Here is a 23762-nt window from a genome sequence, read left to right as displayed (position 1 = left end):
GTTCAGGCACTGACAGGTCTGCACATATGTTGACGTGAGAGATCAGAAAAATCTCCACCCTTTATCCACCAGGTGCCACCGAGATTCGAATCCAGGACCCTCATATTGAAAGTCAACGCTTTAACCACTCGGCTATTGCGCCATGTAGGCAGCCATACTCCGTTTTTGGGGTATAAGTGAATTATTTATGACCGTGGTGGTCCTTCATGAGAGTGTGCCCCCTCTGCTTCAAGAATACATTTCAAACATAGCATTTTCAAAAACTTCTAATAAAAAAATATATCAATGAGGAAAAACATTGAAAGCTTCTCTACTTTTTGTACACTTGTTGCACACGGTGTAGGCCTATATTGGTTCACTTTGTTTTTGTAGTCCGCCCCAAGCATGCCTACAAACACTTCATTGACAAGACGGCTGTGAATGCTTAAGTCATCACGTCATTTTATGATACCTGTCGATAAGCTTGTTTTTCGCTTCCAGTTCTTCAGATTGGATCTTCAAATTGGAAGGTCAGCCGTCATTACTGACTATTAATGACCTGTGTTCTCTGTGTGTGCGTGTTTGTACATGTGCGTGCCTGCATTTGTTCATGTGTGTGTCTGCTTCTTGCTCTGTCTTGGCCACAGTTTCCCCCAGTGTATCCCTTTCTTATACTGATCAATGATGGATGATACTGATAGTGGCCATATGGTGTAGAACACGGGACTAACGTTTTCACCCAAATTTCTGGAGTTCAATCCCCGGTTTTGGTACACCCGGTGGGTAAAGGGAGGATATTTTTTCTGATCTCCCAGGTCAACATATGTGCAGACTTGCAAGTAGTGCCTGAACCCTCTTCATGCACACACGCATGCAGAAGATCAATTCTGTATGTCAAAGATCCTGCAGACAATGTTAGTGTACAGCGGGTAGTGGAAATAAGAATACAGGGTAGGAATATATATGTATATTGCAAGCATACACCTCAAATTGAGTATGGCTGTCAGTGGCGGGAATAAAAAACCCCAGTCAAACATATAAAATTTGTACATTGATGAGTGAACGTGAGAGTTGCAGCCCACGAACACTTAAGTGTGTTTATCTGAATGTCACTCTGCGTGCGTGCGCATGATTGGTGCTTCAGTTGCCAGCATGTTCTCTCACACTCACTACTTTTCTCTGTTTCTCTCACACACATACACATACAAAACACACATGGCGGACACACACACACACACACAGATGCACACACACAAAGCATACAAATACAAGCATGAATTCATAGAAACACAGAGTGCACACATATATATGTACACATGAACACACAAATACAAACACATGGTCACACACACACATACATACACATAGAATGCACAAACACACACAATGCACAGACACACACACAATACACATACACAGGGTTCACACACATGCACGCATAAAAAAGAAATTCATCACTGGCGCCAAAAATTTAAATTGACTTCTTTATCATAAGCCATCGCAAAAACAGACCACACACATACAAACACTTATGCGGACATGCATGTGTGTGTGTGTGTGTGTGCCATTGTGCTTTTATAATACAAATGATTGTGATTTTATAACTATTATTTTATGTTTATTTGATTTGTTTTTAGATTTGTAGAGCGCTAAGCAGGTTGCTTATGTTTGTATAATGATGCTATATAAAATGTTTTTATCATTATAATTGTTACTCTTCGATTATGGTGAGGGGAGAGAATTCACAGTGTTCCCATACAATCTCAATCAACCGAATCAGTTTAATGTCATGAAAAAAATACATGGAAACATGGGTGACATCGCATCAAAATAGCTTTTTACATTCAAATTTCATATCAATCTGTATTGTGCTGCTAGCTGTCTTCCAGCAACATTTCAGTGTGTACACACATGTCAGTGATCTGCTGACAGCTAGACACCAAGTCAGTGGTTCTGCATCACATACCAGAGGCTCATGCTGCCATCAGGTACTTCAGCAAAAGCAGAGTGGGATCTTTCCCCATGCTGACGTGCATCCTCCAGTCCATTGTTTTCAAAAATGAAAAACCAATCCACTGCTTGAAATTGTTAACAGAAGTTACTCTGCCTATGCCTGTCCTCCAATCCATTGTTTTCAAACCATGAAAAGTCAACCCACCACTTGAATTTGTTAATAGAATCTCCTCTGTCTTGTTGCCCTCAAATCCATTGTTTTCAAGCTATGAAAAATCAATCTACCATTTCAATTTAATAGAAGCTCCTCTGCCTATGCTTGTCATCCAGTCCATTGTTTTCAAACTATGAAACGCCGACCCACCGATTGAATTTGTTATTAGAAGCTCCTTTGTCAATGTCTGTCTATTTCCTTGTTTGAGCAGACACTTCCTGGATTAGTTTGTGCAGTACAGATCTGGCTTTGATCACACCATTGAATGTAACCAAGGCTGCCCATGTTTTGCTCACAATGTAGTTTAATTTGTGTCCTTTCCTGGGTTACAGAATGCAAAATCAGGTTTTAGGTTTTCATGTGCAGATAAGTACATGTAAACACACAACAAAAATGATTTCTTTCATTTTTAATCAATGCAAATCTGATAATCAATGGAATAATACTTACAAATAAATCTGTGAAAAGGACAGGCACACACAACCAGGATGAAATGAAAGAAAACACAAAAATGATTAATTCTCTCCCCTTCTTTAATCATTGGTTTACACTACACTTAAACTCATGTCAGTTATAAATTGTCTCGTGAATGAAGTATGTGAAAAAAAAAAAATGTTCATCAAAAATTTCATAACTGCAAATTTTCTTTTACAAACAAACTTTGTATTCACAGAGAAAAGTTACAGACTTACAATATTTCCATCTTCCACTTTACTCTTTTTTTCATCTCCCAGCTCTCCCAGACATTTCAAGACTTGCTAAATAAATTATGGTGCTCTGAGCCTACCGACCACTAACACAATCTCAAGGCTATGGGAGACTTGCTAAAATTCAACTAAGAACAATTATATAAATATATTTTTTCCCTTCAAATTTAGAATCATTATTTTACCCATATGTTCATAAATTCCAGTTTCAAAATTCTGCTTCATAATATGCTTGTTTAGCAAATTACTAGTAAAAGGAAAAGAGAGAGAGAGAGGGAGAGAGAGAGAGAGAGAGGGAGAGAGAGAGAGAGAGTTTTTATTTATTTATTCATTTGTTAAACCAGAGCAAGTAGTGGATGAACATTCTACAGACAAACCAGCCTATGGTTTAACAAAGCAGCAAACACAAGCCCAGTAAGTCCACATTCGAAGTACAATCAGTGGCCAAGTTGCACACAATACAGACATCCCTGACCCTCCTCATTCCCTGCCTCCTCCATCTCTTCACCATACACCTCACACACACATAGGCACAAACAGAAACAATTCCATTACCATCTTCACTCTCTGCCACCTCCATTTTCTCAGCACACACACAGGCAGGAACAGAAGCAACCACCATCCAGCCACAACCCCCTGTCACCTCCCTATCCCCACAAGAAAAACAGAAACAATAGTTGCAAACACTACAAGTGTAAAACATCCACACACACACATTAAGTCAATCAAGAATAGTGTGTATGGCCAACAGAAACCAAATCCATGAGTCATGAGGACATTGTTCCGATGGCAATAACAAATAACACTTTGCTGAAGCCGAACACTTCACACTAACAAAATGCACACTACTAAGACAGGCAGACAGCACTTGCCAAGTCTTCAGTGTGCAAGGTATCTGTTGACAAACATCTGTGGGAGCAAACGTTATGGAATGAACAGATGCATTTCCTTTGAGCTGCACACACTTAACACCATTGCTCCCAAGCACAGTTTCACATTCTCATTCCCTGCTAACATGCTGATCTCCTAAATCACATGGATACATGCAACCAGTGTGTCTGTTAGTACTGTTATATCATGTTTGACTGTCAATATAATTGCTTTTCTACTACTCATTCAGTTCTTTAGTCTGTTTCTTTTTGTTTTGCTTCATGTTCACATTCAGAGCCAACATGCTATGTGTATAGATGTGTGTGCATCTATAGGTATATGAACAAGCAAGTGTGTGTGTGTGTGTGTGTGTGTGTGTGTGTGTGTGCAAATACATTATAGTCCCAAAAAGTAATAAAGCATGAACATGCATGCATCACACACCGATCAACACACACCAATATGACCAGCAATACCATATCAGCTGTATGTACACACATGTCCATGGCTGCATACACAAATATGTGGCTTCATACACAAACGTGACTGTGTGTGTGTGTGTGTGTGTGTGTGCACGTGTGAGTGTGAGTATGTGTCCGTGTGAGAGTGTGTGTGTGTGTGTGTGTGTCAGTGTGAAGAGTGTGGGCGCGAACGCATGCGTGCATGTGCTCGCATGTGTAAACTTATCCTCTCCAGACATGTTCCTTTTTCAAGACACATAAAACAAAAGCATGATAATATTATGACAATTTATATGAAGCAAAGTGTACAGTGGAAATAAAGCAGTTCCATGACTCTCAATGTTGACTAAGCTGACACAGGGTCCTGTGGCACGTACTTCCGCTTGCTCACCAGGATCTTATGGTTTGACACGGTGGCTGCATACAGGAAGTTGTCGTACACCACTGCAAAGAGAACAATGGCCGTTGCTATACCACTGTCACACAGAACCATGCCTAACTACTTCACAGTGTTTGTGTGAGACAGAGAGGAGAGAGATGAAGCAAAATATTTATACCCATTATGATTATTGTTGCTTACAGTCCAGCTAAACACACAGGGCCATATCAGGGCTGAGAGAGAGGGAGAGGGAGGGTAAATCATGTGACTTCATGTATACTCAGTATTGTTTTTGGCATATATATATATATATATATATATATATAATTATGTACCTTCACATGCAGTATTATTGTTCTTGTATAACAAGTATGACATTGTCAATATAGTTGATAGTTAATCTTTAAAGGGAGAAAACAAAAAAACAACAACAAAAAACAACAACAAAAAACAAAAACAACAACAAAAAAACAAAACAACAACAACAATGGTACAGAAGTTCATTAAACTTTCTTTTTGGTCCGCAAAAGAACCAGACCTAATGAATGACGAGTCACATCATTTGAAGAAAAAGTAACAACATGACTGGTGGCATTTCAATTTCTATTACTGCTGAGGTATTTGAAAATGGTCTGACATGTAAGAACATTTCTGACATGGAGCCTGATCAAAACTGTCACCTCTACGTTTGACAAACTTGTTAGGATGATTACGAGAAAAAGAAAAATGAAAAAACCCCATTAAACACATTTACTTTTAAAGGCACAAAAAATCAAAACAAACCCAAAACTAAACAAGCCAAGAAAAAACAACAAACAAACAAAACACAACACCCCCCTCTCAAAAACAACAATAACAAAACAAAACAAAACAAAAAAAAACCCACCCAAAAAGAAACAAGAACTATCATAACAAACAGATAACAGCAACTTGAGAAAGTCAAAATGAACAAACAATAAAACTACCCCCCCAAAACCCAACAAAAAACATAAAACCCAACAAACAAAAAGAAAATGAAGAAAAATCTAATAATAGTCTAAGCGCTGAACAAAAGAAATGAACACAGACAACACGCATTTCCAACTCCACACACACACCTTGACAAAACAGGGATATCTTTATACTACCTCACCTGTAAGTCGTTTAAAGGTATCCTTTTTGTCATTGGCGCTGATCAGGCGAACAGCAGTCATCACCATTTTGCTGATCTTTGTCGCCACCCCTTCCTCATTCTCCAGCTCACCCCCTGACTGATCACCACATTGAAAGTCACAAATGTATTAAATTTCATGTGATTTTATAGTATGAAAGCAGCTAAAAATGACAAACATACATACATATATATAAACACAACCACACGCAGAGGGACGTATACACTAATTTCACCTATTGAATCATAAAATATATTCAGTGCATACATGTTAGTTCATACACTTTTTTTCTTTAGGGGGTGGGGATGGGGGTGGGGGGTTGCTGCTTGTATTACCCTCTTGCTGCTCATCCTTCTGCATTTGTGGGCTGTATCTACCACATTCACTAAATAATGTATGAGTGGGCTTATAAGTTCATGGCAGTGTTTGCCCTGCCATTCATTGTTTTTGGAGATGTGCATGCTGGGTTTGTTCTTGTTTCCATAAGACATAACCCACCAAATTCTAACATGGGTGATGGTATCTTTAACAAGTGTTATCAAATCTGCTGAATGCACAGACATGCGAAAGGGGTTCCGCACATCTGTTGACCTGGAAGACTGGAAAAATCTCCACCCATTACCCATCAGATGCCATGACAGGAATTTCAAATGCAGGACCCTCAGATTTAAGTCCAATGCTTTAACCACTCAGCTATTTCATCCATAAAGCTGCTCAATCTGACTTTTTCACAGCCAGCCAGATCCAGCCCCCCTCCCCCTCCCTATCCAGCTCCATCCCCAAGTGCCAGCACACACAGACAGCTATCAACAAAGATGAGAGATACAGACAACTAGAGTGCTGGTATACAAACTGGAGCAACAGTCTCAAAGCAGCATTCCTGAAGGGTGGGACACAAATGGCCACGGGCTGACAAACCCCACCATGACATGCTTCTGATGGGGTTCAAACACACAGCTTTCCAGTTTGTCACTTTGTGATGTTCACCTCTTCACCACAACTGCTGGTACCAAAGCTGTTACCTTAGTACCTGTATATAAAAAACATGTGGTGTGACGTGATGTGATGTTTACAACTATTGTACGCTTCCACACCATGGGTCAAAAACACTTTCCCCATAACAAAACACACATGAACACTAACAGTAAGCATGTTTTAACACAGATATGTGTGTGTGTGTGTGTGTGTGTGTGTGTGTGTGTGTGTGTGTGCATGCCTGTGCTTGTGGGTATGCCATTCAAGCATATTAGTATTTTTATTACAATGCATGTAATTCATGCATGTATTCATTTTCAAACAAGCACGACTGACAAGAATATCAACTGAACAAATACTCTAGTAATAACAATTTTTCCCCACTTAAAAGACTGACAACAAACATTTTTTTTCAATCTCCTTGATCAACCTGTATACCCACAACCTCCAAAATGGACTATGGCTGCCTGTATGGCACAGTATAAGTGATCATACAAGTGGAAGCCTTGTTGTACTTAAGTACAACTACAAGTGAACAATTGTTAGCTCACAAATGAGAAAGAGAACATGTGTATGTGCAAACTGACTTAGTTTTGACCACTTTGTTTATGAAATCAGGAGAAAAGAAGAATTGGCCTGAGACAACAGCAACAAGAAAAGTAATACTCACACTGACAACAGCTCCATCTTCTGTGAGGACAAGATAGCCGAGTGAGTCTGGGATTCGGTCAATGCCTTGTCCAGCCATTCTCAATCAACGTTTGTTTGTTTCTTGCAATCAGACCTAAAAGGCAAAGTACACTTAAAGACTAGGATAGTGTTCACCTGAAGGGCAGAATGTGGTTGCCTAAATGTTATGTAGATCCAAGGTGAAGAGCGGCTGCTTTTCTGTGCACAATTTACATTGGAACGTGCTTGAAAAGTTCCATACATGTGAAAGTTGCTGACTGAGTGAATGTACAATAATAATAAAATCATGAATAACAGCATTAGCGTTATCAACTTTCCATCTCTTAAGTCATATGCTTTGCACTACACACACACAAAAGGAAAATAGGATAACCCCCCCCCCCAAAAAAAAACAAACCCCCAAACCCCAAAAACAACAACAAAAAAACAACCCAACCCAACCAAACAAAAAAACAAAACAAAACAAAAACAGAAAAAAACAGACATCCTCCCCCACAAAAGAGTATTATATCATGTAACACAGAAAGGAGGAGTTTGTATTATACTCCATGTTTGGTGATACATATACTTACCATGTCAAGCTGATGCAAACTAGGCCTATTGGTTTACTCTGCTTGGCCAAATTTCGAGCGGCTAACAGTGAAAAGACAAGCCGTCTTGCCCGGTCCGCTCTTAGCCAATCAAACGCCTCTAAAAGCTATAAGCGCTGAATCATTCCGTGGCCATCGAAGAAAATGCCCCATGAGAACCACGGCGGAGACGCGGGGACGGACGGGCGGGCATTCGAGTTTGACATGTTAAGTATATGTATCACCAAACATGGAGTATAATACAAACTCCTCCTTTTGGTGTCATATACTGTACCATGTCAAACTGATGCAGAATTTAAAGCAAATGGAGGAGGGCAACGCCTACTGGTTCGTATGGGGAGCCCTTGTAACCGAGACGGCAGTGTTAGCCGCGACAAAGGAAATCCCCTTGGAACTGTCAGCCCTGGTCATATGGAAATCCCTGAGCTAAAAGTTGATGAAGGGATTCTCAGACCACCAGAAGGCTGCCTCCAAGACATGCTGCAGTGGCACTGAGTGCTGGAAAGCAGCCGAAGTAGCTAGGGCCTGCACTTCGTGTGCTCTGGGATTAAGACAGCTGATATCTCTGTGTGCATGGGAGTAGGCTCTACGAATGACTTGGGAAACCCAGCGGGAAATGGTGCCTGCAGTGATGTCTTTCTTGTAATTCTCACTGAGGGAGATGAGAAGACGCCTCTGAGAAGAACGCCTATGGCGAGACCTATCCCAATAGTATTTGAGACACCGAACAGGGCAGAGATGCCTATCTTCATCATCTTGGGCAAAAATATCAGACAAAGGTCTGACCCTCAGAGAGGGGAAAGGGACCTCGGGGTCTTGGTTCTTAGCCAGAAACTCTGGAAGGAAATGAAGAGTGATGGAACCATCTCTGTGGAAGGCCAGATCTTGTGGCATTCCACTAAGACCATGAATCTCGCTTCTACGACGGCCTGTGGCCAGCAACAGAAGGAAAGTGGTCTTGAGGGTGAGCAAGTCGAAAGGAATAGTCCCCAATGGCTCGAAGGGCTGTTTTCGAATGAAATCCAGCACCAGGAACAAGTCCCAGAGGGGCACTCTTCTGGGGTTTCTAGCTTCCTTCAGAGATGCGCCCCTAGCCACCTCTCTGAGCAGGAAATCCGCTTCAAAGGCGGGACCACCTAGCTGTTTGATTACGGTACAGATGGCAGACCTGTACCCTCGCACAGAACTAGCAGACAGGTTGAGAACCGAGGAGCAGTGAGCCAGAAAGTTGGCCAGCTGCATGCTCGTAAGGTTAGTAGGGGGAATGTCCTGAACTGTACACCACCGCAACCATTTTTTCCAGCGAAAGTCATACAAAGTCTCCATTCCCTCCCTCCTTGCTTTGGTGACTATGGAGAGGAGGTCAGAGGAGGCACCCCCGTGGGTCAGCGCAGCCGACACAGAGGCCGACCGAGGGGTCGAAGGCTTCAATGGTGATGCTGACAGTTCCGACCGCACAGCAGCCACATGTGCAGGTGGAGCAGTTGAGGATTGGAATGAGGAATGCCCGAACGAGGCTGCCTCAGCAGATGAGATTTGGTTTCAAGTTCCAGGGGTGGAACATGTGTCAGGGACTGAAGGTCTGGAAACCAGGGCTGGGCTGGCCATTTCGGCGCAATGAGGATCAGCTGCGGGCGTTCCAATCTGGCTTTCCGTATCACCTTGGACAGAATTGGAATGGGAGGAAAAGCGTAGGCAATCAGACTGCTCCAGTCTAGAGAGAGTGCATCCACTGCCCACGCTTCTGGGTCGGCGACTGGAGAGACATAAGTGGGAAGTCTCTTGTTGAACTTTGTGGCAAAAAGGTCCACCATTGGCCGAAACCACCGTTCCCACACCCCCTGAAGGGTGTCCTTGTCCAGGGTCCACTCTGTGTGGATGATACTCTTGGACCTGCTGAGAGCATCTGCCAAGATGTTGGCTTTTCCTGCTATGTGTCTCGCTGAAAGTGCAATGCCCTTGCTGTGGCACCAACGGAGGAGAGACTCGGTCCGCAGGGAGAGGTCTGCCGAGTGTGCTCCCACCCCTTTGTTCATGTAACATACGACCGTCGTATTGTCCATGAACAAGCGGATGGTCTCCCCCATGAAGTGCAGGAGAGCCCTGCGAACTGCCTCCAGTTCCAGAACATTGATGTGGCATAGGCGCTCCTCCGGGGACCAAGTCCCTGCTGCATGGAATGAGTCCATGTGGGCTCACCAGCCCAGGGAGGAGGCGTCTGTGAAGAGTGCCACCTGAAGAGTAGGTGGGGCTATGGGCACCCCCTGTGTCGGAAGAGCGCTGTTGCTTGGGAGGAATGGCGCAAGTGGCTGAGGAGGCCTGCCAGATGGTCCCAGCGATCTGGCGTCGGAGAGACTATCATAGACCGCGTGTCGAATCTCATCCCTAAGAAGTCGAAGGACTGAACTAGGGACAGATCGCATTTCTCCTGGTTCATGAGGAAGCACAGTTGGAAGCAAAGGTCTAGAAGTCTGGCCATATGACTCTAGCACAGGGCCTGCGACTGGGCCAGGATAAGCCAGTCGTCCAGGTACACACAGAGACGAATGGATTCCGACCGGACGATGGACACCAATTCCTGCACCACCTTGGTAAACAGGAAAGGGGCAAGGGACAGACCAAATGGGAGGGCCGAGAACTGGAACACCTTGTCCCTCCACACGAACCTCAGGTACTGATGGGATGCTGGATGGATGAGGATATGAAAATAAGCATCTTTCAGATCGATAGAGGTAGCCCAATCGCCCTGTTGAATGGTCTCCCGAATCTGTGCCTGTGTGTCCATCTTGAATTTGATTTTGGGGAGGAATTTGCTGAGGTGGGAGGTGGGGGGGGGACAAGTCCCAGACTGGTCTCCACCCTCCCGAGACCTTTGGAATCATGAACAACCGGCCGTAAAAACCGGGGCCCGGGTCCGAGAGTTGAGATATCGCCCCTATGAGGAGTAGGTGTGATATCTCTTTCTCTAAGATGCTCTCCTGCTCTGTCGAGTTGGGCACATAAGGAGGAGGAGTGGATCTTGAGTCCTCTACCCAAGGCAGCATGTACCCTGACTCTAGCACCGATACAATCCAGTCGTTGAGTCCCAGAGCACTCCACTGATGTGCATGCTGGGACAAGTTTCCTACTTGGAGGGGCTGAACGACTGGCGGTGCTGAATCGGGGCCCAGTCATTGGGGGTGCTGCCTTCTGGCCTTGGGCATGGCCGGTCGGCTTGGATGGACATGAGGTGGTTTATTCCTCTGCCGCTGATTCTGCGCACACTGCTTTGACTTAGGTGGTGTGGTATATTGAGGGGCCCTGGTGGCCGGTCTCTTCAATGGCATAGAACCCTGGCGCCCCTGGGAGGTGTGGGCTAAATATGAGGCCACCTCCCTGTTTGTCTCTGCCCTGTGGCTGACAAAATGGGGCACATACTGGCCGAAGAGGGAGTGCTGCTGTGCTGGGATGGACTGCAGGGCAGCCCTCTCCTCTACAGGAATGTTAGAGAGGCGTAGAACGGCATCACACCACGCTAGCGCAGTATTGAAGTGAAGGCTGGTAGCTGTGTATGCAGCTGCTGTGAGACCAGATGCTATCCTATTGCCAAAAGTGTTTAACCTCTGGTCGGTGAAGAGGCCAGGCAGGACAGAGGAAGGAGACCCCATGTCCTGATTAACCAGACGCTGTTCCCACAGCTCATTGGCCCTGTGGAGGAACGCGTCAAAGAAGGTATAAGCTGCGGAAACCTCGAGGAGGCAGCGGCGGGCCAATTTGTCCCACTCTGCTGACGTTTTAAAGGATAGAGTAGCTGACGTGGGGAAGGTGGTGCGCTGTGAGACCAACATCCTGTCCTGCACGGAGGGCTCTGCTTCCCTGTAGGCAGGGTGGTCCTGTGTGTACCAGGACCAAACCCCTCCCTTGGAGGAATCTTTAAGGAACTTGCCCGGGGAGAAAGCGCCCGGGGCAGAGAGGGACTCCCTGCCTGGAGGAGGGATGGAAGCAGCATCCCTGACAGTGCGGGCTGGCTTATTAAGCCATTCCTGTGCCATTTCTGGCACTCTGAGTCGCCATGTGGTTCTGGAGTTAGAGTCACATGGCCTAAGGAGGGTCAAGGGTAACAAAGTAGCCTGAGGGACTGATTCGGCATGCGTGACCCTATTGGGGAGGGTCAGTTCGAGCTCAGCAAAGTCCGAGTTTGGTTCAGGCTGGTCCCTAGGGAGGCGCGGGCTCAATCTGTCCCCCTGGGATGGGGGCGAAGAGTGCTCATCCGCTTGTTCGTCCTCATCCGAAGAGCAAGACAGGGCTCCCACTCTTGTTCGCAGTCCATCCCCTGCTGGGTGCCATCCCAAGTGGATGTACCCACTGGGGTGTCCTGTGAGCTGTGGTCAGCCCAGCGGGATGAGCTGGGACGATCCCGAGCATGGACCATGGCCGCAGCTGTTATGTCCTTGACGCCTGAAGCGGGTGGGGAGCGTGTGGACCGTAGGTCCAACCATGCTTGGGATGGTGGGTGCCACACCTTCTCAGAGAGGGCGTCCCAGGATGCAAGAGGGACCCACGAGTGCTGTGAGGGGGCAAACACCCACTCATCTCCCTGTAGGACCAAGGGCTGGGTAGGTGGGAACTGCAGGCTCCTCCGGGCTGAGCGGGGCCCCTCAGCAGCCGTCGGTCCTGACAAGGAGGCCGTTGTGACCGTGGAGGTAACCTGTGGGTTGACAGAGGACCGATTTGTGGACTGAGTGGCAATATTGGTCGAGGAGCTCGACCTGACCAACAAGAAGTTGATCCCACTTGTCGGGGCTGTGTGTGTCACCCTGTGAGATGTGCTGGGTTGGGTCCGGTGGGGAGCGGACAAGGGGTTGGCCTCTGGTCCTCCCAGCAACTCAGCGTGCACCATAGGTGCGCCCCAGTACGGGTAGAATGGGGGTAACCACCCATGGGCACCAGCCATCCTGTGACCCCAACCCCAAGGGTCACTGGCGCCTTGTCCTCCATGAAGGGAAAAACCTGGCCAAGTAGGAGGGAGATCAGGTCCAACTTGGGTGTCAGTCCCGCCCGAAGACGAGCGGGCTGACTGCCCGGAACCGCCTGACATGCGCAGGCCTCCCCCAGCAGGGGAGACCAGCTGGATAGTGGGAAGACCTGCAGAGCAGGTTGCCATGCGCCCCGAATCCCCTCCCGTGATGACTGGGGTGGCTTGGCCCGGGGTGGGCAAAGTAGAAGTCCCCCCCCCCCACACACACCCCCCCCCCTGAACCAAATTTTTCTCGCCCCCAGAAGGAGGTGGGGGAGGGGGGTTGACAGAGAAGGGAGGAGGGGAAACAGCAATGGGGCCCCTGAGGGCCGTCTCCGAGTGGGGACCTGGTTAACGGCCGGACGTGGCCTCCGCTTGGGAGTTCGCGCCTAGCTGCGAGTCCCCACCGCCAAGAGAGGACTTGCCACTCCCCCCATCCCGGCCTCGCGCTGGGACACCTCGGGAGGCAACGCTTGTACCCCTTTCCCCCCGGTCCCCTTCATGGCCGTTTTACTGGTACGAGAGTCGCCTCCGCGATCAGTGTCTAAAGACACATCGCCGCGGTCCGTATCGGGAGGAATCATGAGCTCCAGGCCTGGGAGAGTCTCTTGCTGAGTCTCAATCCCGGCCTCATGATCCCTGCCTTCGTGGGATGGCATACGAGGCATGGCACCCGCGCTTAGGCACCCAGCGAAAATCCAACCCCCAACAGAGAAAGGAAAGACAGGATCGACTTAGAGGTAGAGAAAAACGAACGAATCGTGGGGGCCGAGTCAAATCGAGTACACAGAATGTAAGAATACAATACAGACAAGCCGCATGCAGCAAAGTAAGGCCAAATGAATACGCATAATAGCAAGAAAAAGCGTAAGACGAGACAGAGCATAAACCTGACAAGATGGCGTAGAGAGCCTTGGCCAAAGGAATGATTCAGCGTTTATAGCTTTTAGAGGTGTTTGATTGGCTAAGAGCGGACCGGGCAAGACAGCTCATCTTTTCACTGTTAGCTGCGCGAAATTTGGCCAAGCAGAGCAAACCGATAGTGGTACATGGTACAGTATATGACACCAAAACAGTATTCTGATGAATAGTAAACCACTAAATACTTATGAAAGGCAGAGAATGATATGTCAATTAGCACAGATCTTTGCTAACCTAGTCAGTAGGTAATGTAAAGGAGGGGTATATATGGTGTTACTGTTGTCTGTGTGTAGTATATAATACAAAAAAAAAAACCCACTGACTTTCAGTTTCAGTGAAAGAATAGTCAGTGATGGCTGTGTTCACTAATTCATATACTGGAAGGATTGAAGGGGGAAGGAAAGAAGGAAGTTATGCTTGTCAGCAGATATGAGCAAAACTCATTCTCAGATGTAGCTACTTATAACAATAATAATAATATTGTACAATTATATAGCACCCTTTCTCTCTAAGAGCTCAGAAAGAAAAATATTACAAATTACATAAATCATTCATGACCCACTCTTTCTCAAAACCTCTCCCCTCACTCTCCTTTTCCCACTCTTCATGCATCCAAAGTGATCTGACATGGCTGGTATTAGAGAACAAGGAAGCTGAGAGTGCTTATAGATACGCCTGTTTTAGACAGATGAGTTTTTAGTGATGAGTGAAAAGCAGAGATAGAATCAGATGCACGGATATGATGAGGAAGGTTGTTCCAGATGTAAGGAGCAGCAAAGAAGAAAAAACCTTCACCATAGGTTCTTGTATTGACACGAAGTTTCAAAAGGTAACAGTCAGAGGAAGAGCAGAGATTTCTTGAGGGAGCATAAACACTGAAAAGGTCAGCAAGATATGTAGGTCCTGCGGAGTGGAAAGCAGAATAGCAGAGACACATAGCTTTGTATTTAATTCTCGCTTCATGGGGAGCCAATGTAGAGCGCGGAGGTGGGGAGAAATGTGATCAGTATGAGGGACTCAGAGTAAGATGGGCAGCATTGTTTTGAACTTGAAGTTTTTGAATTTGCTGAAGAAGATTATTTGGACAGCCTATGAGAAGAGAATTACAGTAGTCGATTCGTAACAGCACAAAAGCAGAATATGAGTTTTAGTGGTTTCAACAGAAAGGTACTGACAGAGTTGATGTAACCAAGTTCACAACTGACTATGCATCTCTGCCTGGGCATGCATGCTGAGGTTTGAGCCAAGAATGACTCCAAGGCTCCTTGCTGATTTAGAAAACTGAACTGTGGCATCATCAACCACATAAACAGAAAAAGAAGTGATGTGGACATTCTTGCAGAGGAAATAATCGTAACTTCAGTTTTGTCATCACTTAACTTTAGTTTGGATGTCATCCAGGATTCAATATCGAGAATGCAACCCTGCATTGACAGAATCAGACTGTGTACTTGGTTTGGTTCTGCAGATTTTTGTAGCCAAGTATCATCAGCAACAGAGTGGTGAAGAACAGAAAGGCCAGAAATGACATCAGAAAGAAGAGCAGTGTACAGAATGAACAGAACGGGGCCCAGGACAGAGCCTTGTGGCACACCATAGGAGATCAGGGTTGAATCAGACTTACTGTTGTTAACAGAGACAATCTGGAAACCACTGGATAGGTATTAAGAAAACCAATTCCGATCTGTTGAGTAAATCCCTAAAACATGTAAGTCTGGAAAGGAGTATACTGTGGTCTATTATGTCAAACACAGCTGACAGATCGAGCAAAGTTAACACAGACACTTTACCTTCATCAACAGACAGTAACAGGTCATCTACTACTTTCAACAAAGCAGTTTCAGTGCTATGGGCAGACCTATATGCTGACTGAAAAGAAGACAGGTTGTTCAATGCTAAATGGTCTGAAAGTTGGGTGAGAACAATTTTGGACACAGGGCAAAAGTTTTTGAGGTCATTGTGATCATGAGTGGCTTTCTTTAGCAGGGGTTTAACAAATGCAGTTTTGTACATATCTGGGAAGACACCAGAAATTAAAGAATCATTTATAATTTTTGTTAGTGCAGGCAAAACAACATCCAAACACTCATACAGTAGTGGTGTGGGAAGGAGGTCCAGGTCACATGTTTTTGGAGCAGACTTTTTCAGCACACTAAGTACATCTGTCTCTGATACAGGTGTGAAAGCAACAAAGGAACACCCTGAAAAGTGAAATGCAGACAGCACACATTAGTAGACTAATGGGTAAGAAATAAAGAGTGTTTCTCTAATGTGACTTGTGAGACAACTGTAAAATAGGTTCTATTCAACCTTATTCTATTTTAATCATCATCACTGTTTGTTGCCCCCCCCCCCCCCCCCTCCACTCCCCCAACTGAATCAGCAATTGTCGTCAAACTCCATGATGATTTCTGTTGAACTTGAAGGTAGGTAGGTTAGGCTGTTGTCCCAAAATATCAGTTCCAAACTAGGTGGTGATGGGGCAGGGTATTGCGTGAATTTCCGCCCCACTGAATCAGTAAATATCCTCCATAAACTGAATGATGATTTCTGTTGCAGGTAGGTAGGTTAGGCTGTTGTCCCAAAAGATCACTTCCAAATTTAGGTGGTGATGGGATAGGGTATTGTGTGAATTTTCCCCCCATTGAATCAGTAAATATCCTCCATAAACTGAATGATGATTTCTGTTGCAGGTAGGTAGGTTAGGCTGTTTTCCCAAAAGATCACTTCCAAATTTAGGTGGTGATGGGATAGGGTATTGTGTGAATTTTTTCCCCACTGAATCAGTAAATGCCCTCCATAAACTGAAGGATGATTTCTGTTGAAGGTAGGTAGATTAGTCCGTTGTTCCAAAAGATCAATTTCAAATGTAGGTGGTGATGAAAATCTTCAAAATGTCATTTACATAAACCAAAGATATGAAATCTCCATTTAGGCCAATGATTGATTACGCTACCGATTCAGTTAGCACACAGGTAAATAAAAGGTACACTGGAACAAACCCAGACATGTCAAATGATCGGTATAAGGGCAGGCCCGGTGCTTCCTTTTTTGCGGAAGTGTCTGGATTTGTTCCAGTGTACCTTTTATTTACCTATGTGCCAGCTGAATCGGTAGGGTAAGCAGCACTGACTTGAAGTTGTGTACCTTGTGAACAGAGACAGTTACCACTCTTTACTATTTGTTAATCAGTTCATTTCCTGGCCTCATTCTTTGTTAATATATATATATATATATATATATATATATATATATATATATATATATAATACACTGCCTCTTGAGGATGATAGAAAATATAGTTTTGTAGTTAAATGCTGGTCCCGAATTCTGTTCCATGACATTTCATCAACTAGAATCACATACTGACGGGTTTCTTCTCCAGAACAATTATGCACAAGAATGGAACATGTCTGGAAGTGTCTGAAGACACAACTATCACAACAACCGTGGCAGCCTCCACGTGAAGAGTGGCTCTCCTCTTCCAGGATTATCAAATGTACATCATCAGGGGCAAGGGGTGATGGATGGACTTCGCCTTTTCTTTTTCACACCCGAAGTTTCTTTTAAAATATATTCTTATGTATCATCTTCTCCTTAGTGCAGGGGATTCTTTGACATGTTATTGTTGGCTGCCCATACCCATGAAGAAGATGAAACGTACTTGGATGGTAACTTTCCATCAGTTCCAAAATATATTTTCTGAAAGAAACCCTCCCCCCAACCCCCTCCACACACAAATATGCATATCAGTAGCTTCCACTTGAATTAATATCTATCATAAGTATCAAATTACAAATCACCATTTAGTCTTCTTTCTTCAAAGCGAAGGTAAATATTAAATCTGAGAAATTTTGTCAGCACATACCCAGACGGCAGGAGGAACAGTGTTCAGCTGACCACAATCATGACAGTTATTTCCCCTGGATTTTATCACATGAACAGTGAACGAAAAAAATTGAGTTAGCCAGCAAATGATAATTAAATAGCTTGTAATGCGCATTTCTTCTAAACGAAAACTTGATACGAATAACATTAATCGAAAAATGTGTGCTGTTTTTAGTTGAGGTTTGCACTAGTCTTGCTCATTAGGTAGTCACGTGATCAACTGGGCGTAAACATGGCCGCAAGCTTGTGATGTGACATCCTTTGCTACTGTGGATACAACATACTGTTCTCGTGCCTAAGTTGTGGTTTGCAATGGCACAAACAACTAACAGTACCGGTGACTTCATGACTGTTCGCAATCCGTACAATCTTCAGACGCAACAGGTATGTGCAACCAAGTTGAATGGTGCTCGCACTGATTACTGAAGCAGACGTTTCATTCACAAATAATCGCATTTATTGTGTTACACTTTATACAGACAGTTGCCGCGCTTGTGGAGTTTGTCCTCTGCACTCAGTTATGTTATAAGCTTTAACAAATACAATAAGCGGCAAGACTTCCACCCACTCACCACCACAAAAAAATAGGAAAACGAAATTCAAACTATATTGAAAATGTTCAAAACAGTCATAGTTTATTTTGCTTTCCTTGCTGAACTTTGAACTCTTGGACGATGACTTTTCCCCCAGACAGTCAGAACAATGTTTCTTTTCGTATTTCAAATTGACTTCTTGAACGGGACATCAAACAATATACTTGTGATTATGTAAAATGTGAATACGACGCAGTTGCACATGACGCATCTTATGCATTCTTGGGCAACATCTGTGTTGTTCACTGGCTGGCGCTGGGCATCGATCCTGGATCGATGTGCAGTGAAGAGCTCGACATCGGTCCAATGATTAACGGATGTGAAGTTGAATTCTCTGTCAATGAAAGTCGATGCGGACCTTTCTTGATTCTTGAGTTTGTCCAGCATGAACTTTTCACCAATGGCTAACAGTAATAGAACGGTGTACAGAAAAGTCCAACCAGAAATCAAAGTCTTGATCCACAGATTGGTCACATGACCCACAACACATCTTCCTAACTCGCCAAATCTCCCACCAAAACTGCCAACAAACTCCCACTATTTTCTTCTTTTTTTTTTCTTTCTTTTTTTTTTGTTTACTGACAAGCCCCACCAAAATCGTTGTATGTATGTAATGATTACCGATATCATTCAATGACATTTTTGTCGGAAACTCCATAAAACACCAAGCTTCATATCCACCAAGGATTGATGCTCAGCTACTTTGTAGATAAAAGTACTATGACGGGGTGTTTGCATACAAAATGTAATCACGGCTGATTTACTCCTTTAGGGAAAAAAAAAAGAGAAAAAAAAGAAAAAGTCAGCCAGGCACTTTTTCACGGGTGCATATTGTTAGGTATACAAGCTGATGTAACATTCATAACCAACTGGATGATGACAATTATCTTCTGCATACATGTCATTCTGGACATGAATTCTAAGGGGGGATTAGCATGTCTGCTAATATGTTGACTTGGGGGATAAAACTGATTTCAGACCTTAATCTGCCATTCACTACTATTTGGATTCAAACCTGGAGCGCATGAATGAAAACTAAAGATTCAGATGCTCTAAATTTCTTATACTTAGTTTTTTTGCAGTCAGACCCATCAGTGCCCAAGTTATACAGGTTATAGTAATGGCTTGGAGTGTGACACACCTGTTACCAGGGCCAATGAGTAGAACTTTGATTTATTGGGGACAGGTGTTCCTCACGTGGCAGCTCGGAAAGAACAGGTAGATTTATACACGTTTGCAATGCCCTTTGAATGAGAGATATTGCATGGTAAAATTTTTTTTTACAAAAAACAGACCTTCTATTCACTGATTCAGATAGGAATGGAGGTGAATTTTGCCGAAACTGAACTGAATCAGAAATAAAGGTATTGGGCAACCCTTCACCCTCTTCCTACCCCTCTGCTCCTGAAAAAACAACAAACAAAAAGCAACAGCAAAATGAAAAAAGCTGCTGCCATCACCAGAACATTGAAGTGTTTTTAAACTAGAGGGAGAAACAAATTTTAACTTTATCTCAATTGCCACTATACTTACATTATGTATAGTGTTCACAAGCCTGTTATTATTCTGCAGTTTAGGCAGAACTCTAATTCTCTATTCTTTGTTTTCATGGGTTAAACTTAAAGTGTAGTCTGAAGAAATGACATGCAATGATGAATGTATACCAAAATCAAAGTGATCCATCTTCCCTCATCGTCTTGCTCCTTCCTTTCCGTGATATTTATTATTATGATTTATATAATACGCCACAGATTGGGTTTGAAACCATATTCTCCCAGTCTTGTGATGCTAACCATTTCACCAAGTGCTGTTTATTTGCTTTGGCATGTTCTTTTCATCATCTTTTTTTTTTTTGGTGCCCTCTTCTGTTTTTGCATTCTCTGTATTATATAAATTTATAAATCAGAGAGAAAAATAAAGCTAATGATTAATTATTTATCATAATAAATCAACCTTAAAATTTTTTTTACCTTCTGACAGAAACGTGTACGTCATCTTCGGAGCATATCAGTGCGGAACTTGCACAGTGGGGCTCCGGGCAATAAACCGCTCAGCCGTCTGCAGTGCTACTTCACTCTGCACACCCATGTGGATGCACAAGGTAAGACTGGTTGTGTCACTCATACTGTCTCCATGTCAGTATTAACTCAATAATTATCTGCCATAAAGACGTGGTTTGGGAAGGCAAGCTTGGGACATAATGTAGCTGGGTAGCTGACTTTCTGATTTAAGTAATCAGAGAAGAATGGCTTGATACAACATTATAGATCTATTGATTATTAGTACTATAATAATAGTAGTCTGATGGGATTATTGTGAGTTTTATTTTACCTCATAAGTTTTTGTGTACATGTATATGTAATACATACGTGTGTGTGTGTGTGTGTGTGTGTGTGTGTGTGTATCGCGTGAGTTTTATTTTACCTCATCAGTTTTTTGTGTACATGTACATGTAATACATGCGCGCGCGCGCGTGTGTGTGTGTGTGTATCATGTACACATACAAAACTGTTTTGTGTGGGTGTGTGTTCTGTTGGCTTCTTCATCTACTTGGTCTTCTGCATACATGTGCAAGCTGTGGTCTGTGACAGTGTGTGTGTTTGTGTGTGTGTAGGATGGGTGGGGGTGGGTGGGTGATGGGTTCTTTATTCATTTTCTGAGTCTGACACATGACACAATTGACAGACTGACATCAATGATCAAAGACATGCACATCAAGAAGGAAACAAATTACTATAGTTAATTAAAAACTGTATGTGGTAAATCTTTCTGACTGCTCAACAATAGCATCTGATAGATTGTGGAAACAAAAGAATGCATTATTTTCATTACTGAACAGTTAGGAAGTGTTGAAAAAGCTTCCTGTGATTCTGTTTTTCACTCAGCACAGCATAGTTATTGTGGTATATAATGTACTTATAGGGGTGCAAGTAGTCCAGCATATGTCTGAAATCTGGCACAGAACATCTTGACTTTGGGTAGTTTCTGGCATGGAGAAATTTTGTTTTGGTAGTTTCCAGCATGCATGAATTTGTGTTGCCTGGTTGCTCTCTCTGATTTCTCTGTCATGTTTATGTTCAGTGATGTCAAAACCAGTGTGTCGTTTACTAACACATGCATCAATGTCTTGAAAAGTACGGGAGATAAATGCATCACCTTGCTCTCTGGCAACTTAGCTATGAAAAGTGCGTTCACCAAGATTTATTTTGTGACAGCATAATATCAGTCAAGTCTTTTTTATGAAAAAGTATAAGAATATTGTGTCACAAACCTGACAAACCTTCCTTTCTCGGGGAAATTTATCACTCACGGTTGCACTTGATACGGTGTTTCCGCGTGCCTGGAAAAAAACATAATAACAACAAAAAAAACCTCGCTTCCACTGTGGTATGCGCACGCGCACACACCTGAAAAAAGAAAAACGGGTCATTTTGCAATTGTTTATTGGTAACACCATTTGAAAAGCCCTGCAGGGGATGTCTTTCCTTAGGTTTGTGCAAATCTGGAGAGAGAAAAAAGTGGGGTGGGGAGTATGAAATTTAAATGTGATTACGCCGACTACTGCTGTTGCGATGCCACTGCAGTTGTATTTCAAGATGAAGTGCCGGGGTGGGGGGATGGGGGGCGGGGGGGGGGGGGGGGGGGGGGGGGGGGGGAGTGTTGTGCATGCACGCGCACATCCACACACACATAGTGACATACACACACTCACACAAAATCACAGTTACACGCTCGTAGGCATGGGTGCTCTCACACTGACACACACACACACATTATTCTGTAATACACACGCACACACACACACACAAACACACACATGCGCACACATCATCACCATCACCATCTGCCTCAACCCTTGGTCGGGCTACAAATATTGTCACTTTTTGCAACCGTACTTTGTAGCAATTCATTATTGTGACAAAAATTTTGTAGTAATTGATTTTGAGTCTGTTTCTGAAATTACGTAAGCAAGGATGTGGCAATGCCTTTTATGGCTGCAGTTTTAGTGTACGTTATTTAGATCTGGGGATCATAGCTGAAGTACCAAAGATTCATTTACATCACTTGCATGAAGTAATTAATGATGTTCAAAGTGCTGCTTGTCTCTCACAGGCCTGCCTAATACTTCGATTTGTCCGTAGTTTCTACGATTCAAACCCCCAGACTACAGGACTACAGCCAAGTAAAGAAAAACAATTTTGCTGACTGCGAAACCTAACACACACAAACACACAGACACACACACACACACACACACACACACACACACACACACAGAGCAAATGCCAAGAAGTGCCGCACATATTCCTCACTGAAGATAAACTTTTGCAGCATTTGACGTCAGTGCCTTGTTTTTTTTGTCCATATTTAGGATGATTGTGTCAGTCGATGATGTGATGATGCCGCTACACTTCTCAGCTGCAGTTAAGATACGTTTATTAGATCAGGGATCTATAGCTGACGTTTCTTAGATTCCTTTGCTTTACCTGCATGTAATGTTATGTTTTTTCAAACGTGCATGTGGCCTCTGTCAGGTTGACACACAGACAAATGTATAGTTGTGCATACACATTTTACCATCACTACATACATACACAGACATGCGCAAACATGTACATGTGCGTGCAGACACACACACACACACACACACACACACACATACATGCACATGCACACACCATCCATTTACGCAGGCATACACACACATATGCACGCACGCATGCGCATACACGCACACGCACACAGTGACAGACAGCACACTTAATGATACAGAGATTGACACACAAACATACATTTGACCATTGCTCACATACATACACAGACGTGTGCACACACACACATACATGTACACGTACGTGTACGTGCGCGCGCGCGCGCACACACAGACACACACACACACACACACACACACACACACACACACACACCATCCACACATTTATATGGGTGTACACACACACACACACACAGACACACACACACAGACACACACAGACACACACACACACACACACACACACACACACACACACACACACACACACACACACACACACACACACACACACACACGCACGCATGCATGCATGGATGCACACGCACACACACACACACACACACACACACACACAGGCTTGCATTGAAAACATTTCAAGCACACACACACACACACACACACGCATACTTACACATGCACGTGCGCACATGCACACACACACACACATGTGCGCGTGCAGCACACATCCCTTCAGGTTCTTTCTTTCCTCAATTGCTCCAGCTTTGCAAGAAGTGTTGTGTATGGCCAGTTGAGAGTAAAACTATATATTATTATAGTTTGTTTTCATAACAAAAATAATGTGATTTGTCTTTTGCTTTGAATAAAACTGTAATTCAC

The 23762-nt window shown here is 43.9% G+C and overlaps 2 protein-coding genes across 4 annotated transcripts in view; one reads left to right on the top strand and one right to left on the bottom strand.

The window, feature by feature from the left end:
* Nucleotides 1-2540: 2540 nt before the first annotated feature.
* LOC143289068 (ragulator complex protein LAMTOR4-like) lies at nucleotides 2541-17849 on the bottom strand. 3 transcript variants are annotated; one of them, XM_076597890.1, is made up of 4 exons: nucleotides 17755-17849; nucleotides 7360-7473; nucleotides 5696-5813; nucleotides 2541-4628 (listed from the first exon to the last, which is right to left on the bottom strand). In XM_076597890.1, the coding sequence occupies exons 2-4, from the start codon at nucleotides 7435-7437 to the stop codon at nucleotides 4531-4533; spliced, it is 294 nt and encodes a 97-aa protein (XP_076454005.1). In that variant the 5' UTR covers nucleotides 7438-7473; nucleotides 17755-17849; the 3' UTR covers nucleotides 2541-4530. The 3 variants fall into 3 exon arrangements, with proteins under 3 accessions (XP_076454005.1, XP_076454006.1, XP_076454007.1); XM_076597891.1 differs by lacking the exon at nucleotides 17755-17849 and adding an exon at nucleotides 17690-17753; XM_076597892.1 differs by lacking the exon at nucleotides 17755-17849 and adding an exon at nucleotides 15979-16002.
* Nucleotides 17850-17998: 149 nt separating this feature from the next.
* The window catches only part of LOC143289067 (UV radiation resistance-associated gene protein-like), a 37577-nt gene continuing 31813 nt past the window's right edge, over nucleotides 17999-23762 (top strand). Inside the window, exons 1-2 of the mRNA XM_076597889.1 lie at nucleotides 17999-18158; nucleotides 20348-20468. Coding sequence (XP_076454004.1) covers nucleotides 18087-18158; nucleotides 20348-20468 — 193 coding nt within the window. The 5' untranslated portion in view covers nucleotides 17999-18086. The remainder of the gene's footprint in view (nucleotides 18159-20347; nucleotides 20469-23762) is intronic.

This window comes from Babylonia areolata, chromosome 13 (assembly GCF_041734735.1).
Source record: "Babylonia areolata isolate BAREFJ2019XMU chromosome 13, ASM4173473v1, whole genome shotgun sequence".
NCBI classification, from domain to species: Eukaryota; Metazoa; Mollusca; class Gastropoda; order Neogastropoda; family Buccinidae; genus Babylonia; species Babylonia areolata.
The sequence above is the reverse complement of the archived record's forward strand: the minus strand, read 5'-3'. Positions and strand labels throughout refer to the sequence as shown.